Source organism: Cervus canadensis, chromosome 30 (genome assembly GCF_019320065.1).
Source record: "Cervus canadensis isolate Bull #8, Minnesota chromosome 30, ASM1932006v1, whole genome shotgun sequence".
In the NCBI taxonomy this organism is placed as follows: Eukaryota; Metazoa; Chordata; class Mammalia; order Artiodactyla; family Cervidae; genus Cervus; species Cervus canadensis.
This window is the reverse complement of record NC_057415.1, coordinates 34,903,651-34,923,757: the sequence shown is the minus strand read 5'-3', so window position 1 is coordinate 34,923,757 and position 20,107 is coordinate 34,903,651. Positions and strand designations below refer to the sequence as shown.

At 48.7% G+C, this 20,107-nt stretch overlaps 1 protein-coding gene across 1 annotated transcript; it reads left to right on the top strand.

Annotated features, from left to right (window-relative positions):
- The first annotated feature begins 3,645 nt into the window (after positions 1-3,645).
- Positions 3,646-3,996, top strand: LOC122431836 (40S ribosomal protein S27). The gene has a single exon (XM_043453362.1). It carries the CDS (start codon positions 3,677-3,679, stop codon positions 3,929-3,931), a length of 255 nt encoding a protein of 84 aa, XP_043309297.1. The 5' UTR covers positions 3,646-3,676; the 3' UTR covers positions 3,932-3,996.
- The last annotated feature ends 16,111 nt before the right edge of the window (positions 3,997-20,107 follow it).

The window sequence follows — 20,107 nt, the reverse complement described above, 5'->3', positions numbered from 1 at the left end:
CAAAGAGCACGTTGGGTGGGATATCCTTTCGGTCTCTTTAGAAACACAATCCACCTCTAGGGGGATTCAATGCACCAGCATAAGGCAGGAAGCCAACAACTGTGAGGGCTTCCCAGGTGGCTCAGTCATAAAGAATCCGCCAGCCAATGCAGGAGACGCAGGAGACTTGCGTTCAATCCTTGGGTTAGAAAGATACCCTGAAGAAGGAAATGGCAACCCACTCCATTCTGGAAAATTCTATGGACAGAGGAGCCTGGTGCACTCCGGTCCATAGGGTGGCAAAGAGTCGGATTTGACTGAGCAACTGAGCAATGAACGTTAGATCCCATCCTTCTTTTCAGCACACAGTTCTTGTGCCTTTTACTGCAGTTCATTATTTAAATATTTTTTTAAGTTACATCCTTGGTGCCTGGCCAAGAACCTGGCACAAGATAGATGACCAGTGAGTATTTCTATGAAATCTCAGCATTCATTGTACATCCAGTCCTGTGAGTGCTAACAGGATGGATTCCTAAAATACCAAGTCATGTGATGCCTGTCCTGGCTTCCCCCTCCTCCACCCTCTTACATGCTGGTCACTCTGGTCTGCTGCGTGCACAACCTGAAAGGCCCTCCTTCTCTCTGGTCATTACAGCGTCTTCCTGTCCAAATTCTCCATGTTCACCACCATGAAATCGCTTGAGCCTGAAGCTCTGCTCAATCTCCCAAGCAGGAAGATGGAGGACATATGTTTGAGCATCTACATGCTCACAAGCATCTACAGTGTCACAAGCACGTTGACAGAAGCTTGGGATGAACAAGTCGAGGACAGTGGCAGGTGGAGATGTGTGAGGACCAGGGGGCAGCAGGAGCAGGGGTGGAAGACATGAGCAAGGCATGACACGACTCCCACCCAGAAGGACCACAGGGTGAGTGAGAAGAGATTTGATGACCAGACCAAGCAATGTCTCCAATTTCCTGTGATGAATTGGAGCTTCATTTTCCAGGCAAAAGGGCCCCACAGCAGGCATTTCTAAGAGACGAGAGACATAATTAGACATGCGGGCCGTTGTACAGATGAACAGAAGACAAAGAATGGATGTTTCATCATGTACCATCTTGGCACTCAGAGTTCTGAGCCCTGGACAGTCAGAACAAGGCTCTCCACTTCAAGTCCCCACTCCCTGGGGAGACTGAGGCCTGGGTGGAAAAAGGGATTGCCCACTGTGAGGATCATGGGCCTTTGGCCATGCAGCTGGATTCCAGAAAACATGTCTGCCAGGCTTGTGTCTGACATTGAGAAATGTCTTAGCGGCACAGGGGATAATGATTGATAGGTCTGATGAATGCATCCCCATTATTATTGAAATTTATACACATTCTACTGATCGAAGACTCTCCCGGTGTATGAGACTCATTTAATATTCACAGCTGTTGTTTTTCAACTGGAAACCCAAGCGTCTGGCCCCTGGATTGACAAAGCTGAAATCTGGGGGCACCTTCCAGAAAGCAAATTCCAGATCTAAAGCCCCCATTTGAAAAGTGCCCCCTGCCACTAATTTACATGTGACCTGGGCACCCAGCTGCTGAATCTGAGCCACATTCTAGGAAAATGAACCAGGTCTCAAACAGGATGAGCCAGCCCAGACCCTCACTTACCTGAGAAGGCTTCAGCTCCCTTCATTTAGCCATTCATTCGTTAACAGATCTTTTGAACACCTACTATTTGCCAAGTCCTGGGGTAGGTGCTAAGGATACAGCAAAATCACCATAGACCAGGATCCTGACCTCGGCTATCATGTGGAGCAGATTGGTTTTCCTCAAGCCTGTTGTTCATCCTGGCAGCAAAGTGGGCCCTGGCAGCCTCAGAAAGCTTCAGGGAAGCAATGCAGATTTTCACTGCTGGGACGTGTGCACTGCTGCGTCCCCAGCAAGGAGCTGTGGATGGGCTCCAACAGATCCCAGTGCAGAGGCACAGCATGGGTGGAGACACACTCAGGAGAACTTGGGGACAGCAGGTCTAAGTTCCGGGGCTAAAGAAGAGCCACACAAGACAAATGTCCTGCTGATCCCCAGGTCATGGGGGCCTTCAGTGCCAGGCTGAGGTGGTCAAACAGCCCCTGGCAGTGTTGGAGGAGGGGAGTGATATACAAAAGAGGAGAGACAACAGGATCGTTCAGATGTGGGTCTACGCCACCCCCATGTGCCCCTGGCATATGCTGCCCCTATCCCTACTATGCTCAGTCCACAGCCCAACCAGGTTTCCTAAAGACATAAACTCTAAGGGTGGCTTAGAAGGAACACTCTCAGAAACCACTTGGATGGGGGATGGCGCTCCCTGGGATGTTCTCGTGTAAGAGGAGGGTCCGTCACCACGCCCCAACAGTGTTAATGGACTGGAAGAGTCAGATAGGCAAGTTTGGGCCCGAGCTGAATTCGTTGGTGCAATAGTCCAAGGCTTCCCACAGAGGGCCTGTTCTGTTCCTCACCCAGGCCCACCCCATCCGTCTTCTGAACAAATGCTCACACAAATGTTACAAACCATTGTTTGAAAGGATGCCACATTGCTAACATTGCCAAGACATTCAGGTCTCTGGCAGTGCCAGAGGGGGACAGACAATGTGCTGGGTCCCGCTCAGCTCCCTCCAGACCCAGACAGGATGGAGGGTCTCACCTCTAGAGGCAAAGATGTGTCGCAACAGCAGAGCTGGGCTTATAACCAGAGGGCTTCAAATACTCTGGGTCAAGATGTCCAGATTCACAAACACCCTGTGACCAAGAATCAAGAAGGTGATTCCATCAGAGGAGAAGCCCCTGCAGAGAAGGCCTGGCCATCAAATTAGACTTGAGATGACAGAGGGGAAGAAAAGGCACTCAGAAGTTAGTGAGCTCATGGATTTATAGAAAAGACAACAAACTGGGAGAAAGGAAACAAGACCAATCGCATGAGAAAGGAATGCTTGTTTGTGTATGAACCACTCGGCAGCCTGCAGTAACCCCTAGAAGAAACTGCAGAACGCCAACACCATTAGCAAAAGACATATTTTATTGACACAAGTAGATCAGAGCCAGGGAACAGTGATAGAAGGGGAAGCCACGTGGATGAGGAAGGGGCTTGCCACTCAGAAAACTAGAGCTCACAGGCACCCTATGGAGCTCCCAGAGGCAGCAAAAGAGATCCTGTGCCCCATTCTGGATGTGTGTGTGAGAGTGTGTGCATGCACATGTGGACTCACGTGTGCCTGCCTGTCTGTATGTGTGTGGGCCATGTGTGAGAGTGTGTGCGCTTATGCGTATATATGCATGCTTGTGAGTTGTGTGTGTGTGCAGTATGTGTGTCTGCACATGTGAGTATGCGTTTGTGCTACTAGAGTCTGTGATGTATGTCCGTGTGTAAGCGTGGGTGTATGTGCACATGTTTGTGAGTGTGTGCACCTGTGTATGTTCATGAGCACATGTGCATTCCCACATGCATGTGCATTTTAGGGGAGGCTGTCATCACGCTGGTCCTCCCCACCCCTGCCAATGCATCTGGCAAGAGCAGAGCCCTCACCTCACAATCCTGGAATCTGGGTGACTATGGCACCCAGTATTTGCTTACTTTAACTAAGTCAAGTCTAAAACCTTGGCTTCTAAAAAAAAAATTAAAAAAATAAAATAAAAACTTTTCCGGCGGTGACGACCTCCTCACGAGAACATGCCTCTCGCAAAGGATCTTCTTCATCCCTCTCCAGAAGAGGAGAAGAGGAAACACAAGAAGAAGCGCCTGGTGCAGAGCCCCAATTCCTATTTCATGGATGTAAAATGCCCAGGATGCTATAAAATCACCACCGTCTTTAGCCATGCACAAACAGTAGTTTTGTGTGTTGGCTGCTCTACTGTCCTCTGCCAGCCTACAGGAGGAAAAGCAAGGCTTACAGAAGGATGCTCTTTCAGACGGAAGCAGCACTAAAAGCACCCTATATCAAGATGAACGGGAGACCATCCCAATAAACAAGTTTTGGATAAAAAAAAAAATAAATAAAAAAAATAAAATAAAAACTTGGCTTCTTGCCCAGGGCACTTGCTGTCTGATTCCCTCAAGACACAATGAGTCTAGGATGAGAGGTTGAAAGTGGGTTTCATTTTCTGCAGGTAGAGGGGTATTTGAGTTCCTTCTCTTGTCCTACCTGCCCAGGATACTCTCTCGCTTCCTCCCAGCTCTGCTGCCCTGCTTTCGGCCGCAGAATTCCTTCTCCCCCGGGGACCCTTGCCAGGTGCTCCTCCTTCACAAAGCACTCACTCTCCTTCTGAGTGCTTCTCTGTGACCCCCGCATCCCACCCAAACTCTACCTCACTCCCTGCTCGCAGCACCGGGCTCAGCCCAGACACCCTCATTTCCTGGTTTCCATAGTCGTCGTTGTTGTTGTTTTTAAAGAAGTTCTATTGATATATTCATATACCCTACAATTCACCCATTGAAAATGAACAATTCAAAGGTCTTACTTAGTAAATGCACAGGGATATGCTACCACCACCACAGTTTAATTTTAGGACATTTTCATCTCCCTTCGAAGAAGCCTAATAACCATTCACAATCCCTCTCCATTCCCTCCTCCCGCAAGCACTAATCTACTTTCCTTCTCTGTGAATTTGCCTTTTCTGGGGATTTCACATAAATAAAACCATGGAATGTATGGTCTTTGGTGACCAACTTCTTGCACTTAGCATCATGTTTTCAAAGTTCATCCATGTTATAACGTATCAATACTGCATTCCTTTTTATTGCCAAATTTAGCATGTAGTATGGATATACCAGGGGCTTCCCTGGTAGCTCAAGTGGTAAAGAAGCCGCCTGCCATGTGGGAAACCTGGGTTCGATCCCCAGGTTGCGAAGATCCCCTGGAGGAGGTCATGGCAACCCACTCCAGTATTTTTGCCTGGAGAATCTGCATGGATAGAGGTGCCTGGCAGGTTGCAGTCCACTGGGTCAGAAAGAGTTAGACACGACCAAGCGACTAAGCGCATACACACAGGGCTACACCATGGAGGGGGGCATGGCAGCCCACTCCAGTACTCTTGCCTGGAGAATCCCATGGACAGAGGACCCTGGCAGGCTGTAGTCCATAGGGTCACAGAGTCGGACACGACTAAAGTGACTTAGCCCACGTGCACACGGATACACCATAGCTTATTCATCTATTCATCAGCTGATGGACATTTGGGAAGTTTCCATCCACTTTTTCTGTTGGGTATGGACCTAGGAGTGGAATTGCTGGCTCCTATGGTAACTCAGTGTTTAATTTTCTAAGCAAACTGTTTTCCAAAGTGGAAAAGTGGCTGTTACATTCTAAACTTCCCCCAGCAATTAAGAGGAATTCAACCTCTTCACATCCTCATTAGCACTAGTTATTATCTGACTTCTGATTTTAATCATCCTAGTGGGTGTGAAGGAGTACTCATTGTGGTTTGATTTGCATTCTCTGGTAACTAATGGTAACTTACCATTGTAACTTTTCAGAGCTTATGGGCATTTGTGTATGTTCTTTGGAATAATGTCTTTTCAAATCCTTTGTCCCTTTTTAAAGTCTTTTGTCTTTTTGTTGTTGAGTTGTAAGAGTCCTTTATATAGTTATAAATACTAGACCCTTATCAGATATATGATTTGCGACATTTTCTTCCATTCTGTGGGTTGTCTTTTAACTTTCTTAATAGTGTGCTTTGAAGCACAAGTTCTTTCTTTCTGATGTGGTTCAAATGTATCCATTTTTCTTCAGTCACTTGTGCTTGTAGTGTCATATCCAAGAAACCACTACCTAACCCAAGGTCACAAAAATTGACTCTACATTTCCTTCTAAAAGTTTTTTAGTTTAAGCTCTTACATCTGAGTCTGTGATCCATTTTGAGCCTCCAACAATTGTTTATTAGGCAGCTACCATGTGCCAGTTGGGGCTTCCCAGGTGGTGCTAGAAGTAAAGAACCTGCTTGCCAGTGCAGGAAACCGGGTTCGATCCCCAGGTCAGGAAGCTACCCTGGAGGAGGGCATGGTAACCCCCTCTAGTATTCGTGCCTGGAGAATCCCATGGACTGAAGCCCGGCTGGCTGCAGTCCTTTGGATCACACAGAGTCAGATACAACTGAAGCGACTTAGCACGCAGGCAGACATGTACCAGTCACTGAACTAGGGCTGGGTGAACCTCAGTACATCAGTGGGCAAAGCAGACAGTTTCTCATCCTTGAAAAGCTGACATATCAGTGAAGGAAACAGACAATAATCAAGAAAACCAACAAACAGGATAGATTGAGCTGGTGTTGAGCCCTGAGTAGTGAAACCACATGGCTTATTCAGGAAAGTAGCTAGTTCCATGAACCCGGAGCCCTGAGCAGATGTTAAGGGCTTCAGAGGCAGGTGGGTCACTCCTAACTCTGTTCTTGTTTACGAACAGCAGACTGAGGTCCCAGAAGGTGAGGGCCGGTGGCCCGCCCTGCAGGGCCAGGCAGTGGCAGCACTCAACAAGGCTGAAAGCTCCGAGGGTTCCGCGGCCTGACCCCCATCATGCCCCCGGGTTGGCAGCCAGGCCGCCCCCAGAGGAACACATCGCATTTTCTACCCAAGGTTTGTGTTTCCTTTTTAGCACAATGGTGGGAAGTTACAGAAAGTGCTCTGACAGCACCTGAGCAGTGTCTTGCTTTAAGCACTAAAACCCTCTTAGATTAGATAATCCACATGATGATTTTTATGGGCAATCCCCTCACTGGGAAAGGTTCTGCTTTTAGACAAGCTATTTCTGCCTTCAGTTTTGATAAGATAATATCTCAGTTAATCCATTTCTCTGTTGGGCTCGTCTCCCTTAATCTTCATTATCTCTCACCATGCGCTTTTGTTGGGACATCACTGGACCAGATTCACCCCCAAGGGCCTCCTTGCAGTTCTAAGAAGAACAGATAGCAATCAGGACAACTCAGAGCTTTGCCGGTCTAGGGCCCAGGCTGGCTGTCACTCATCTGAAGGTTTGGCCACTGCACTCCCAGGTTCCCAGGTCATAGGACCATCCCTTATTCTGACACATCCTTTCTCTGGGGAGATCTGTGCCTACTTTGTGGGACTCTCCTGGCAACAGGAAAGAACAAAAATCTAATTATTAGTCTGCAAAATGGGGCACTTACACCAGGAAGAGTTTTAACAGTAATTGGAGTGGTCTCAGTCTGAGACTTCAAACAGGGTTCAACCTGCGGGTCATCTGCAACCTTGTCCCCAGGTAGAAGGAGAATCAGTTTGCCTACCATGGCTGGGGAACCCTTCTTGCTGGTGGAGACAGTTCTCCACCAGGAATCAGGGTACCTAGGTCTTGTGTCACTGGGCAAGTTGTGTCATCCTTTCTGGGTCTTGATTTTTTCTGTAAAAAATGGCACATTTGGCTTTGTCTCAGGGGTTCCCTGGTGGCTCAGATGGTAAAGCCTCTACCCACAATGTGGGAGACCCAGGTTCGATCCCTGGGTTGGGAAGATCCCTTGGAGAAGGAAATGGCAACCCACTCCAGTACTCTTGCCTGGAAAATCCCATGGACAGAGGAGCCTGGTGGGCTACAGTCCATGGGGTCGCAAAGAGTTGGACATGACTGAGTGACTTCATTTTGGCTTTGTCTCTAAGGTTCCTAAAGCGGTTTGCCATTCCCTTCTCCAGTGGACCACGTTTTGTCAGAACTCTCCACCATGACCCATCCGTCTTGGGTGACCCTACATGGCATGGCTCATAGTTTCATTGAATTACACAAGGCTGTGATCCATGTGATCAATTTGGTTAGTTTTCTATGACTGTGGTTTTCATTCCATCTACCCTTTGATGGATGAGCATAAGAGGCTTGTGGAAGTTTCCTGATGGGAGGGACTGGCTATGGGGAAAACTGGGTCTTGTTCTGATGGGTGGGGCCAAGCTCAGTATATCTTTAATCCAATTTTCTGCCGATGGGTGGGGCTGTGTTCCCTCTCTGCTCAGTTCAGTTCAGTTCAGTTCAGTTGCTCAATTGTGTCTGACTCTTTGCAACCCCATGGACTGCAGCACACCAGGCCTCCCTGTCCATCACCAACTCCCAGAATTTACTCAAACTCATATCCATTGAGTAAGTGATGCCATCCAACCATCTCATCCTCTGTCACCCCCTTCTCCTCCTGCCTTCAATCTTTCCCAGCATCAGGGTCTTTTCCAATGAGTCAGCTCTTCGCATCAGATGGCCAAAGTATTGGAGTTTCAGCTTCAGCATCAGTCCTTCTGATGAATAGTCAGGAGTGATTTCCCTTAGGAAGGACTGCTTGGATCTCCTTGCTGTCCAGGAGACTCTCAAGAGTCTTCACCAATACCACAGTTCAAAAGCATCAACTCTTCAGCACTCAGCTTTCTTTATAGACCAGTTCTCACATCCATACATGACTACTGGAAAAACCATAGCTTTGACTAGACAGACCTTTGTTGGCAAAGTAATGTCTCTGCTTCTTAGTATGCTGTCTAGGTTGGTCATAACTTTTCTTCCAAGGAGCAAGCGTCTTTTAATTTCATGGCTGCACTCACTGTACACAGTGATTTTGAAGCCCCCCAAAATTAAGTCTGTCACTGTTTCCATTGTTTCCCCATCTATTTGCCATGAAGTGATGGGACCAGATGCCATGATCTTAGTTCTCTGAATGTTGAGTTTTAATGGCAACCTCCTTCAAAAGGACTTATGCGAGCATGCTGTGGCTCCCAGGATTGTTGTAGTCAGTGCCCCTGACCCCGAGGCAGGCCATTGTCGACCCACGCATCCACCAGAGACTTCCAGACACTCACAGGCAGGTCTGGGTCAGTCTCTCATGGGGTCACTGCTCCATTCTCCTGGGTCCTGTGCACAAGGTTTTGTTGGTGTCCTCCAAGAGTCTGTTTCCCCAGTCCCGTGGAAGTTCTGTAATCAAATCCCACTTGTCACCAAAGTCAAATGCCCTGGGGGTTCTCAATCCCTTTGTCAGATCCCCAGGTTGAGAAATCTGTCATGGGTCCTAGAAATTTTGCAACAGTGTGAGAGCTTCTTTGCTATAATTGTTCTCCAGTTTGCTTGGCAGCTCTATAGTGAAGCTAATGGCATCCTCCTCTGAGAGGATTTATGCCACATGCCATGCCTTCCAGGTCTGCTGCAGCCAAAGCTCCTGTCCCCTCGGCAGGCCACTGCTGACCTGTGCCTCTGCAGGAGACACTCAGACACTCAAAGGCAGGTCTGGTTCAGCCTCTTGTGGGAGTCACTGCTTCTTTCCTTTCGTCCAGGTGTGCACAAATTTTTGTTTGTGCCCTCCGAGCATCTCTGGCGGGTCTGAGATTTGGTTTTAAACATGATTGAGCCCCTCCTACCATCTTCTTGGGCTTCTCCTTTGCCCTTGGATGTGGGGTATCTTTTTTGGTGGAATCCAGCATTCTCCTGTCGATGGTTGTTCAGCAGCTGGTTGTTATTTTGGCGTTCTCGCAGGAGAAGATGAGTGCACATCCTTCCACTCTGCCATCTTACTTACGGTGTGTTACCATGTCAAAGCTGTGGTTTTCCCAGTGGTCATGTATGGCTGTGAGAGTTGGACCATAAAGAAGGCTGAGAGCCAAAGAACTGATGCTTCTGAACTGAGGTGTTGGAGAAGACTCTTGAGAGTCCCCTGGACTGCAAGGAGATCCAACCAGTCCATCCTAAAGGAAATCAATCGTGAACATTCATTGGAAGGACTGATGCTGAAGCTGAAGCTCCAATAGTTTGGCCACCTGATGTGAAGAGCTGATTTATTAGAAAAGACGCTGATGCTGGGAAAGATTGAGGGCAGGAGGAGAAGGGGACGACAGAGGATGAGATGGTTGGATGGCATCACTGACTCGATGGACATGAGTTTGAGCAAGCTCCAGGAGTTGCTGAAGGACAGGGAAGCCTGTCATGCTGCCATCCACGGGGTCGCAGAGTTGGACACAACTGAGCAACTGCACAAAAACAACTAAGGTTCCTGGTCTTTAATTTGGCTTCATGAACTTGTATACAGTTAGGCAACAATGACTTCTTCGTGCCAAAGTATTGACTCTGATGAAGGTGTTGGGGGAGGGGGTGAAGAGATTTACTTCTTAAAGATCATTGCTGTATGTTTAAATGTGCCAAGTCCACCTTAGTGGCTACTAGCCACACATGGCTTTTAAATTTCAAGGGATTTAAATGCAATAAAATGCAAAAGACAGTACTTGAGCACATGAGCAACATTTCAGGAGTCTCGGACAGTGAACACAGAAAACATTTCTATCACTGTTGAAAGTTCTAACTGACAGCACAGGTGTAATAGCATTTTCTCATGAATCATCTCCTTGAATTTTACAACAATTCAGTGAGATGAGTGGGAGAGGACTAGCAAGATTCAGAGATTCAGTGCTACTCTGTGCCTCCCAGGTACAGCTTTTGCATACATATTGCATGTAATCCACTCCACATCTTGTCAGAAAAGATGTCATTATTTCCGTTTTTAAATAGGAAAACTAATGCCAGAGAAGCAAAGTAATTTACCCAAAGTTACTCGGTTGGTAACCGACCCCACCACCCTACACAGCGGCAGTCAGACGGGAGCAAGCACTGGATTCCCCAGATGAAGAGACTGAGGCCCAGGGAGGTCACGCGGCTCGGGCAAGGGTCCCTGTTCTGGGGGTTCAGTAAGACCTCTCCCCACTCTAGCCAGCAGGCACCCAGGAAGTAGGGGCCTTCAGCTGCTGGTCCTAAAACAGATTCTAAAAGGAACACTTTCTGCCTGGGAAGTAACAAATCAGGAGAAAATTCATGCTTTTGCAGTGATGAAAATGAAAATTTCCAATTTGCTAGTTGAAAAGCATTTCCCTGTTTAGAGATAAGAGTAAATTTGAGTCTTTGTTATCAGTGATTAATTCATTACCACGCAGGGCCTCCCTGTGGTATCTGGGCCCACGGTGTGGTTTAGGAAGCCCGTTTACCTGGCTGAAGCAACTGGCCAATCCCCAAACTCCCCTTTGCCTGATCTCCTTGCCAACACTGCTTGGTGACTTTCTAAAATTTTCTTTGTTGAGTTATAATTTACACACCATACAATTTGCTTGCTTTATGTACACAATTCAATGGTTTTTGGTATATTTACAGAGTTGTGTCACTATCATCACAAGTATAGGGTTTGTTTTTTTTTTTTTTTTTGGATGCAAGACAAAGGGGATCTTATTTCTCCAACCAGAGATGGAACCCATGCCGCCTGCATTGAAAGGAAGGAGTCTTAACTGCTGGACTGCAGGGAAGTCCTGATTTTTTTTTTTTTCTTTTTTAAGTTTTAAGGGAAGTCTGCCTTGGAGAAAGGGTGTGTGTATCTGTGTGTGTGTGTATACATGTCACCACAGTATCTGGGGCTGTCTCATTAAGTTAGAGAAATGAGGGAAACTTTCTTAATGAAGTAGCCTTCTGACTGATGTCTGCACATCAGTTAGACTCATTCTAACTGATGAGTGCTGAACTGGGTGGGTGTCAGGAGACCCAGACCCCGAGCCTAGCTTGCCTCTTCTTCCTTGAGCCTTTCGATTTAATTTAATAAGAATTTATTGTTGTCAGGAAGGTTGCTAGCCAGGGAAGCAAAACGGGTTTTGGCTTTCATGCCAACGTCAGTTGATTGGTAGCCCCTGCCTACGGTGCTAGATGGAGAATGAGCTGAGGCTCAGTGGGTGAGAACACCTTGATTGATTATTCATGTCTGTCAGGACTCAGGAGGCGGTGGCTGCATCCTAAAATAAGATGAAATTAGGGTAGTGATGATACAACTAATAATCATAGTAATTAGAAGAAAACGTTCCTGGTCAGGTCGTTGGGGATATTAAGGGAGATCTTAGATGTGGAGGTAATTTGTGACCTAGACAGGTGAACTCACGATGTCTCACTGCTCTGATTGTGAATCATGGCTCCCTTGTTCAAACAGCTTGCTCCTTCCTCACACCCTTCAGTGTTGCCAGGCCTTTCTTGTCATAAGCCTGCAGGCAGCAGCGATGTGGACCGTGGGTCAATGCTCATTCATTCATTCCTGCAGTCAGCATTCCCAGCCCTGGTCGTTTCACTCAGGATACATTTCAAACAGTCTTTTAAGGTCCAGGTACCAGCACCAAGGTGGTACAAGACAGATAGATGCCTATGTCTTCAGTTCTCCTGATCTTCAGGGAAGGGAGATTTGTTTTCCACCCAGGCTTGTGCCTCTCAAAGCCTCCAGGGCTGATGATGACCACCATGCCAGGACCACTCAGGGAGACGCTAAACTTCAGCACTGAGCACACAGTTTCTAGGGTAGATGATCCAGGAAGCACCACTAAAGGGCAGGGACCTGACTCAGAGAAGGGAAGGAAGCCACATCAGGGGATATGAGGAGCAGGTCACTCCTGTGGGTGACTGGGGCTCCCTCCAGCTGGGCAACAACAGGAGGCTAAGACTGAAAGATCTCAAAGTTGCCCACTGGGAAGTGAGGAAGTCGGGATATACATTCACCAGCTCTCATCCATCAGTGCTGACGATTGCTCCTGCGGCATTAACTCCCTGACTTTTCTGGTCATCCCCATGCGCAGGCCAAGTCTGCTCCTGCAGCCAGAGCAAGCTCTCGGGCAGAGTTCCATGTGCTTGAGTTAGGAAGTCTTAGGCACGAACAGATCCGGCAAGTGCCAAGCGGACGTGGGCAGGTCACCACCAGCATCTTCGTCTCCATAAGTATCACAGAAGTTTAGATCCACTGCAGCGTTAAAGATCTGATCCGCCTTCTCATCACCAGGCTGGGGAAAATGAAGCTCAGAGAAGGTGGGAGACACACACAAGTTCATAAGCAAGTCCTCAGATGATAACCCTAATGCCAGTTACCATGTCATGGGCGCCAGACATGATGGGAGGGGCCTTGCATAATTAACTCTAAGCTTTGCCATTACCCCCAGGAGGTAGATGTTACTGTTTCATTTACAGTTAAGAGAACTGTTAAGAGAGGGGAAGTATTTGTAAGGACACCAAGCATAAGTGGTAGAGACAGAATTCAAGCCCAGATCTGCCTGCCTCCATAACCTGGGGTCTTTTCACCACTCGACAAAGCCAGTAGGAGCTTCCAGGCATAGTTCAGAGCCCAGGGTTCTCCCCATTGCCCCCGACAGTCCAGACAAGGGGTACCCTCTAGGTCAAGGGCCTGAATTTAACTTAAACTGCCTTAAACTTCCTCAAAAGGTGAGAGCTACTCCACCACTGGGCATCTCTGCCTCCACCCAGGGCGGTGTCCCATTCTCAGCAGAATAACCTGGAGAGGACACAGGAGTGGGCTGGGAGCAGAGATCAACAGGGGAGCAAAACGGGTAGAACCCCAGTGAGTGAGCCTGACTCCTTGGAGGAGCTGCAGGGGGATCTGTTACCATCTGTGTACCCACGAGTTAAACCACAGGAAGGTGGGCCTCGTTATCCCACCTGCAGAACTGGACGATAGAGACAAGAGTTAACACTTCATGGGCATTTCTTGTACCAGTTACTCTTCCAGGCTCTTCACATGAATGAACACACAGAATTCTCAAACTAAGGCAGTACGCGCTACTAAGATCATCCCCAATTCACAAAGGAGGAAACCGAGGCCCAGAAAAAACAGAGTGACCCATCAAGGCCACCGAGATTGGAACTCAGGCGGCTTGATTCCAAATCTGACATCTACACTGCTCTGGACACCATCAGATAGTAAAGAATCTGCCCGCAATGCAGGAGACCTGGGTTCTATCCCGGGTTGGGAAGATCCACTGGAGAAGGGAACGGCAACTCACTCCAGTATTCTTGCCTGGAGAATCCCATCGACTGAGAAGCCTGGTGGGCTACAGTCCATGGGGTCGCAAAGAGTCAGACAGGACTGAGGCTAACACTTCAGGCCACTCTGGGGCGTCTATAAAAGGAGACCCTCCCCCAGTATGTGGTACAGAACCCTTGCTTACCTTAGCGGTTTTGGTCAGCACGCACTCATTCTGGAGGTTAGTACTGTTATGATCTCCAGATTTTACTAACGAGGTAACAGATCCGAGAGGGTCCAAGGTCAACAGCAAGTCAGATGTAAAGCCAGTGTCAGTTTCCCAGCCCCGCTTTCCCCGGTTGGAGGGCGGGGTGGTACCAGAGCCCCGCTCACCACCAGCAGCCCCCCCACCCCCCTCGCCCCGGGCACCCCCGCCCAGCGGGCAGGACCCAGCGCGCGGCACGCTGACTCGGCACCTCCAGCCTGTACCCCCGGGCAGAGCGCTCTGCAGGGCCGCCTGGGGACGTCCCCAGTGGCTCCGCCTCCTCAGAGGGAGAGAGGGACCCTCGGGGAGAGTTTACGAGGGAGCCTGCGGCGGGAGAGCTAATTCTAGAGGGCGCCTGGGGGCCCAGAGAAGGCAGCAGGATGGGGGTGGGGAGTGAGGAGGAAGGGTGAAGGGAGGAGGGGAGGATGCGCACAGAATCACTAGAAGCGGAAGGCGGTGGTCCACCCAGCAGAGCCGGGTGGAGACCACTTCTATCTAGAAGAGGCATTTCTCACCGCGCCTACCCGCCCACCCCCACCGCACACAAAGAGCAAGAAACCACCCCCACCCCCAAACTAGGAAGCAGGGGACGGAGGATTTAGAGAACCCAACGGAAAGGTCTGGAAGAGGGCTTTTGGTCCAACCCCACCTGCCCAGATGGAGGAACTGAGACCCCAGGAAGAAGAGACCCAGAGGTCCTCAGGGCCTGGCTGGGGGGTTAGTCCTCCTTTGAAAGGGTGTGCAGGCCCAGTCCTGGGGTAACTTCTCCCTCCTCTGTCCCTTCCCCAGCCCCCTGCCCTCCCCTCCCCATCCTCTGCCTTCACAGTGGCCCCAGTCCCCACCTCTGGGAAGGTCCCAGTGTCCCCACTACCGTCAGGGACTCCCCTTTCCAAATGCTGGCTCCATCCCTGGGTGGAGAGGGGCGGTCTTGGGAAGCCTCTCTGGGTGTCTGGACGGGGGTGGAGGTGGGAGAGAGTAAGGAGGCCCAGGGGGCACTGGCTGGGGGCTTCCCTCCGACCCAGGGACTGGGTCCCTCCAGCCTCCAAAGAGGCGGGTCACCTCTGTGTGGGGAATGATAATAACATCACCAAGGAGAGCACCTCCCCACTGCCCCCCAGGGGAGCGCCTGTCCCCAGACCCACGGGGTCCAGCTCCTCTCTCAGCTCCCCGGCCCTTGCCCTCACACCCCAGCTTCAGCCCCACCAGCTCTCGTCCAGCCCCCTGATGTCCACACCCTCTCCTGACTCCAGCATTTGCACCTCTGTGCCCTCTACTTGGGATACTCCCCCAGCAAAGTAACTGCAAATGAAAGAAAAGATGTTGGAGGGCGCCCCTGGGGCTAGGGTCAGAGCAGGCCTTTGTCAGGGTCTGACCATTTTGCAGGGTGGCTTTCAAACAAAGGCCTGGGCGTCAGGGCCACCAGACCCCCAGGGCAGGGGCTTTCTGGGGGTTCTTTTGCAAGGATGGAGAGAGAAGAGGAGAGAGGGCTTGGGTCAGCCACTGTCTCACCGGGGGCCTTGGCACTTGCCCGTCGCCCAGCCCGGCCTGCTTGTCCCCAGATCTCCGCAGGCCACAGCTCACGTGCCACCTCCAGGAGGAGACTACTTTGGCCACATGCCCCTGAGCCTTACTGTCTTCACAGCACTTAGCATAAACTGACATCTTTGATGTGTTTACACACCCACAGTCTATCTGCCACCCACCCCCTGCCCTCCGGCCAGAGACCTGCCCAGGTGGCTCTCTGAGGGCCTCTGGCACCTCAGCAAGCCGCTCCTTAGTGGGTGCTCAAGACCTATTTGTCAAATAACTGAAAGGGCCTCCACGTGCCTTTCATCTCCTGCATCTGTTTGGAGTTGCAGTATAGACCCAGATGTGTTATTTTCCCTTGTTAATTACCGCACAGTAATTATAGTAAGAAGTGTAAGTACAGAATGCATTAATGGGAAAAAACATAAAAGACTTCGTGCACCAGCTCACAGAACACTTGAACCAATGATGGCCTCCCCGCAGCCTGCTGGGGTCTAAAGTGGGTAATTTGGCCTCCAGAGTCAGGAGCTTGAGTTCCAACCCACCCCTGCTTTTTTATCCCTTCTCTGGACAGTCACTCCTAGGCCTGGATCTGCCTCGATAGAGACAACAGTGGGAGCAGTGAAGCCTGGGCTCTTTGGGGATTAAAGTCTTGCTTCCATGTATCCTTGAAGTGCTAGGGGTGGGGGTGGGAGGGGGATGTTGGGCAGATGACTTAATTTCTCTGGGCCTCAGTTTTCCCATCTGTAAATGGGGAGACTGGTGCCTCCTTCCCAGGACTCTTGTGGTCCTAAATGAGACAACATAAGCAAAATGCTCACAGTGGGTTTTGGGCAAGGTGACTCAGTGTGGTGGAGAAAAGATAGGCTCCCAGCTCTCCCACCCTGGGCCCTCCTGCCACTCCCCTCTTCGGGAGATGATACACATCTGGTATGTGGTCATTGGCTTTCCCTCATCTACTCTCAAAAGCCAAGTTGACTTTGACAAGATTGGTGAAATATGTCTTTAATATGCTTGTTGCAGACCCAGAGTTTTAAAAGGGAGTACTATTGTTGGGAAGGCCATATCTTCAGGAGGGAATTCTCAGGTGTATGGCCAGCTCTTTTACAGATTGTGGAGCCTGTTTACACCTCTGCTTGCCCAACACACACACACACACACACACACCCCTAAAATGCCAACAGTACCCCCCACTAGGTAAAAGAGAACCACAGATGCGCCAGGGGTGGAAACCCTTGTGGGCTCAGCTGACAAGAGGAGGAGAAGGAGGCTAACTTAAACTGTGAAGTGCAGCAGAGGCAGAATCATGGTTGATGTTCCAGAACCAGCACCTTTGCATAGAAGGGGTCTCAGTTGCCGCAGAAGTGGAGATTAGGCTTGACTTTTGCCTTCCTGGTGACCCTGGCGCCCTCTTGTGGGTATCAGCGGTAGCAGCAGGTTTTCCACTTGTTCTGCCTTCTGCTCCATGGAGTCATTTCCTTTTCTTTTTCTTATTCTTTTTTTAAAAAAGTACTCTTTAATTCAGTGCCTTTTGAATACACAACCCCCAATCACCACTTTTCTGCTTTCCAAAGCATCGAAGGATGAAGATCCAATCTTATTATTGATCTTGCGTTAAAACAAGTAAGCACTTAATTTGCTTTTAAAAAATCATTATACAAAAATTTTGAAACTATTGAAAAGCACAAAGAAAAAAAAAACTCAAGAGTAAGCTTTCTAACTACACCACAGCCAGCATGAAAAGAGAATGAGGTCACAGGCCTCCTGGTTTACTAGGAGTTTATTTAGAGAAAATAGAAGACTTTCGACAACACATTTGCTCAATTTGAGCTCAATTCTGAACTTGTGAAAGAGGGTGAGCATCTAGGTTTGGGAACTGAGACAGTTCATGATGTTGACCCTGTAAGTAAAGACTGTTTCTGAGCCCTGCTCCCCACACTTGCTTTTATTTCCCTTACAACTGAGACCCCGTCTATGCAGTTACCTCAGTGGTTAGAGCGAACACTGGGTGTCGCACGCACACAGCCATTGGACAATGTGTATTGATCATCTATTTCAGGACAGACTCTTTGCAGTCCCCTCAACAGACAGGGCTTCCCTGATGGCTCAGCAGCTAAAGAATCTGCCTGCAGTGCAGGAGACACAAGAGACTCGTGTTCAGTCCCTAGGTTGGGAAGATCCCCTGGGGCAGAGAACGGCAACCACTCCTGTGTTCTTGCCTGAAAAATCCCGTGGACAGAGGAACCTGGCGGGCTACAACCCAACGGGTCACAGAGTCGGACATGGCTGAGCGACTAAGCAGAGGACAGCATACTGCGGCCCCATCAGCAGACAGAGAGACTAAACACAGTCTTTCCGCTCAGAACTCATGGTCTAGACTGCACACAGATAATCAGGTGATTACATGGTGTGCTTTGATAGGGGAAGGACAGGCTTCTGTGGGAATCTGGAGGCTAAGCCTGGCTCCACCACTCCTCAACTGTGTGACCACAGTCCTCTGAACCTCGGTTTCTACGTCTGTAAAATGGGGATGATAAAAATACCTACCTTATTAAGTTATGGTAAAGATAGAATGGCAGCCAAATACATGCGTAAAATGTGTATTAATAGCACACATATTCCCTTACTAAATGCTATTTCTTTCCATCCATACTAAATTCTCTTTCTTCAGACTCTGGAGAGGAAACTTGACTGCAACCTCCTACTCAAGTCTGGATGCCTGCTAGACTTTGAGGAAGATCATGAAATTTTATCTGTAGTCAATGCTAGAAAGGATCCTAGAAACCAGCCAGGCAAGCCCTCTTGTTTTAGAGAAGAGGAAACTAGGGCCCAGAGAAGGGAGGGGATTTACACAAGGTCACAAAGCAATGTGCGCTTGGTCTTTGAGAGCCCAGCCTCTAAGGGAGGAGCCTGTGCTGGAATCCAAGGCTCCAAGTCTCTACTATTTGCCGATTTGGGCAAATTAGTTCAACCCTCCACGTCTTAGTACCTTCATTTGTAAAATGGGCATGATAACAACTTTCTTCTTAATGCTTTTTGGAGGATTGCATTAACTGACTCCCAGCTCAATACTCAGTCCACTATACCAAGAATTTACATGGCTCAGAATTTTAAGAAAGCAGTTCTTCATTCTGAATCTACACATTTTGCATCCAGAATTCATAGGTCAGGACGTGGCTCAAGTTCTTCCCAAGGCCTCTTGGTGGAAGCTTTGGGTGAGCAGAAATAAACTCATATTCCAGGTGATCCAAGGGTAAATTATGATCAAAGTGAGTGAAGAGCAAAGCAGTGCCACGTCCCCACCTCTCCCCCATGAACCTCACTCAACATCATCTTGATGAACATAATTTAAGTCATAAATTTAAGAAAATAGATTGCATCTTGATCACTGACAGTCCATTGCCTCTCTTGGCAAGCCCAAGGTGAATTATACTGGTTTAAGGTCAAAAACAAAATGCCGACAATTATATCAAAACATCAGATTAAATAAAAATAAAACCCAGCAAACATCAGAATAAGTTAGCATCTGGGTGAACTATTGTTAATGGTGGCCACCCCTCAGCGTTTCCTCTTTTCTTTCAAAAATAACTCTATGCTCAGAAGCCTTTCAGGGGTCACCCAAATAGAAAAGAAATCCCCTGAGATTGGTTGCAAAGTCCCGTTTATCCATTCCTCTTTCCATATCACAATGGAAAATCACCAAGGCCACATGGAGATCTGTAAAGATTTTCTGTACACTCATGTAAACAAAAGAACATACAATTTTCCTTTTCTTCTCAGCAGAGTGTTTTATTTTTTATTTTTCGAGTTCAGGGAAAATGTTGAGATCCTTTAGGGGGGTTGTTGAAATGTCTTGAAATCAAAGATACAATATTAAAGAAATATTTAGAGAAGAAGAAAAGCTAGTTGAAGGGGCTGTTGTTTGTGGAGAAGCCAGTTGTTTCATTTTATATAAAGTTTCGATGTTTTCAGGCAGCAAGTGCGGGAGGGAAGGGAGAGGTGGAAAAATCCAGAAAGAGAAGGACGCCAGGCAGGCTCTCGTGGAGGTCAGGAGCCCCTGCTTTAGGTTAACAGTACAGCCTCCTTCCTTTCGTCTTTTCCAAGTTTGTTTCCCGCCTCCCACCCCGTGGCTCTGGGCTAAGGACTCCCGACTTCCTCACGATCACGGCAACAGGCTGGGGCTGAGAGAGCAAGCTGAGGATGGGGGGCAGTTTTAAGCCCTCTCAACTGCCCTGGGCTGCCCACTTCTGAACATTATGAAAGACAAATAAAACCTTTATTCCAACCTGCGTGCATGCTCAGTCTCAGCAGACTCTTTGCAGCCCTGTGGATTGTAACCCCTCAGGCTCCTCTGTCCATGGGATTCTCCGGGCAAGAATACTGGAGTGGGTTGCCATGCCCTCCTCCAGGGGATCTTCCCAATACAGGAATCGAACCCATGTGTCCTGCATTGTAGGCAGATTCTTTACCAGCTAAGCCACCAGGGAAGCCTGAGACAGAGTATTTTATTTGTTAGCCATCCCTGTTCCTGAGAGGGTGAATCAATAAATCATTTTGCTCTCTTAAACGAGATTAAGTTGGATT

Excerpts from the sequence above, each read along its gene's own strand:
- LOC122431836 (XM_043453362.1), top strand. The coding sequence starts at position 3,677 with ATGCCTCTCGCAAAGGATCTTCTTCATCCCTCTCCAGAAGAGGAGAAG.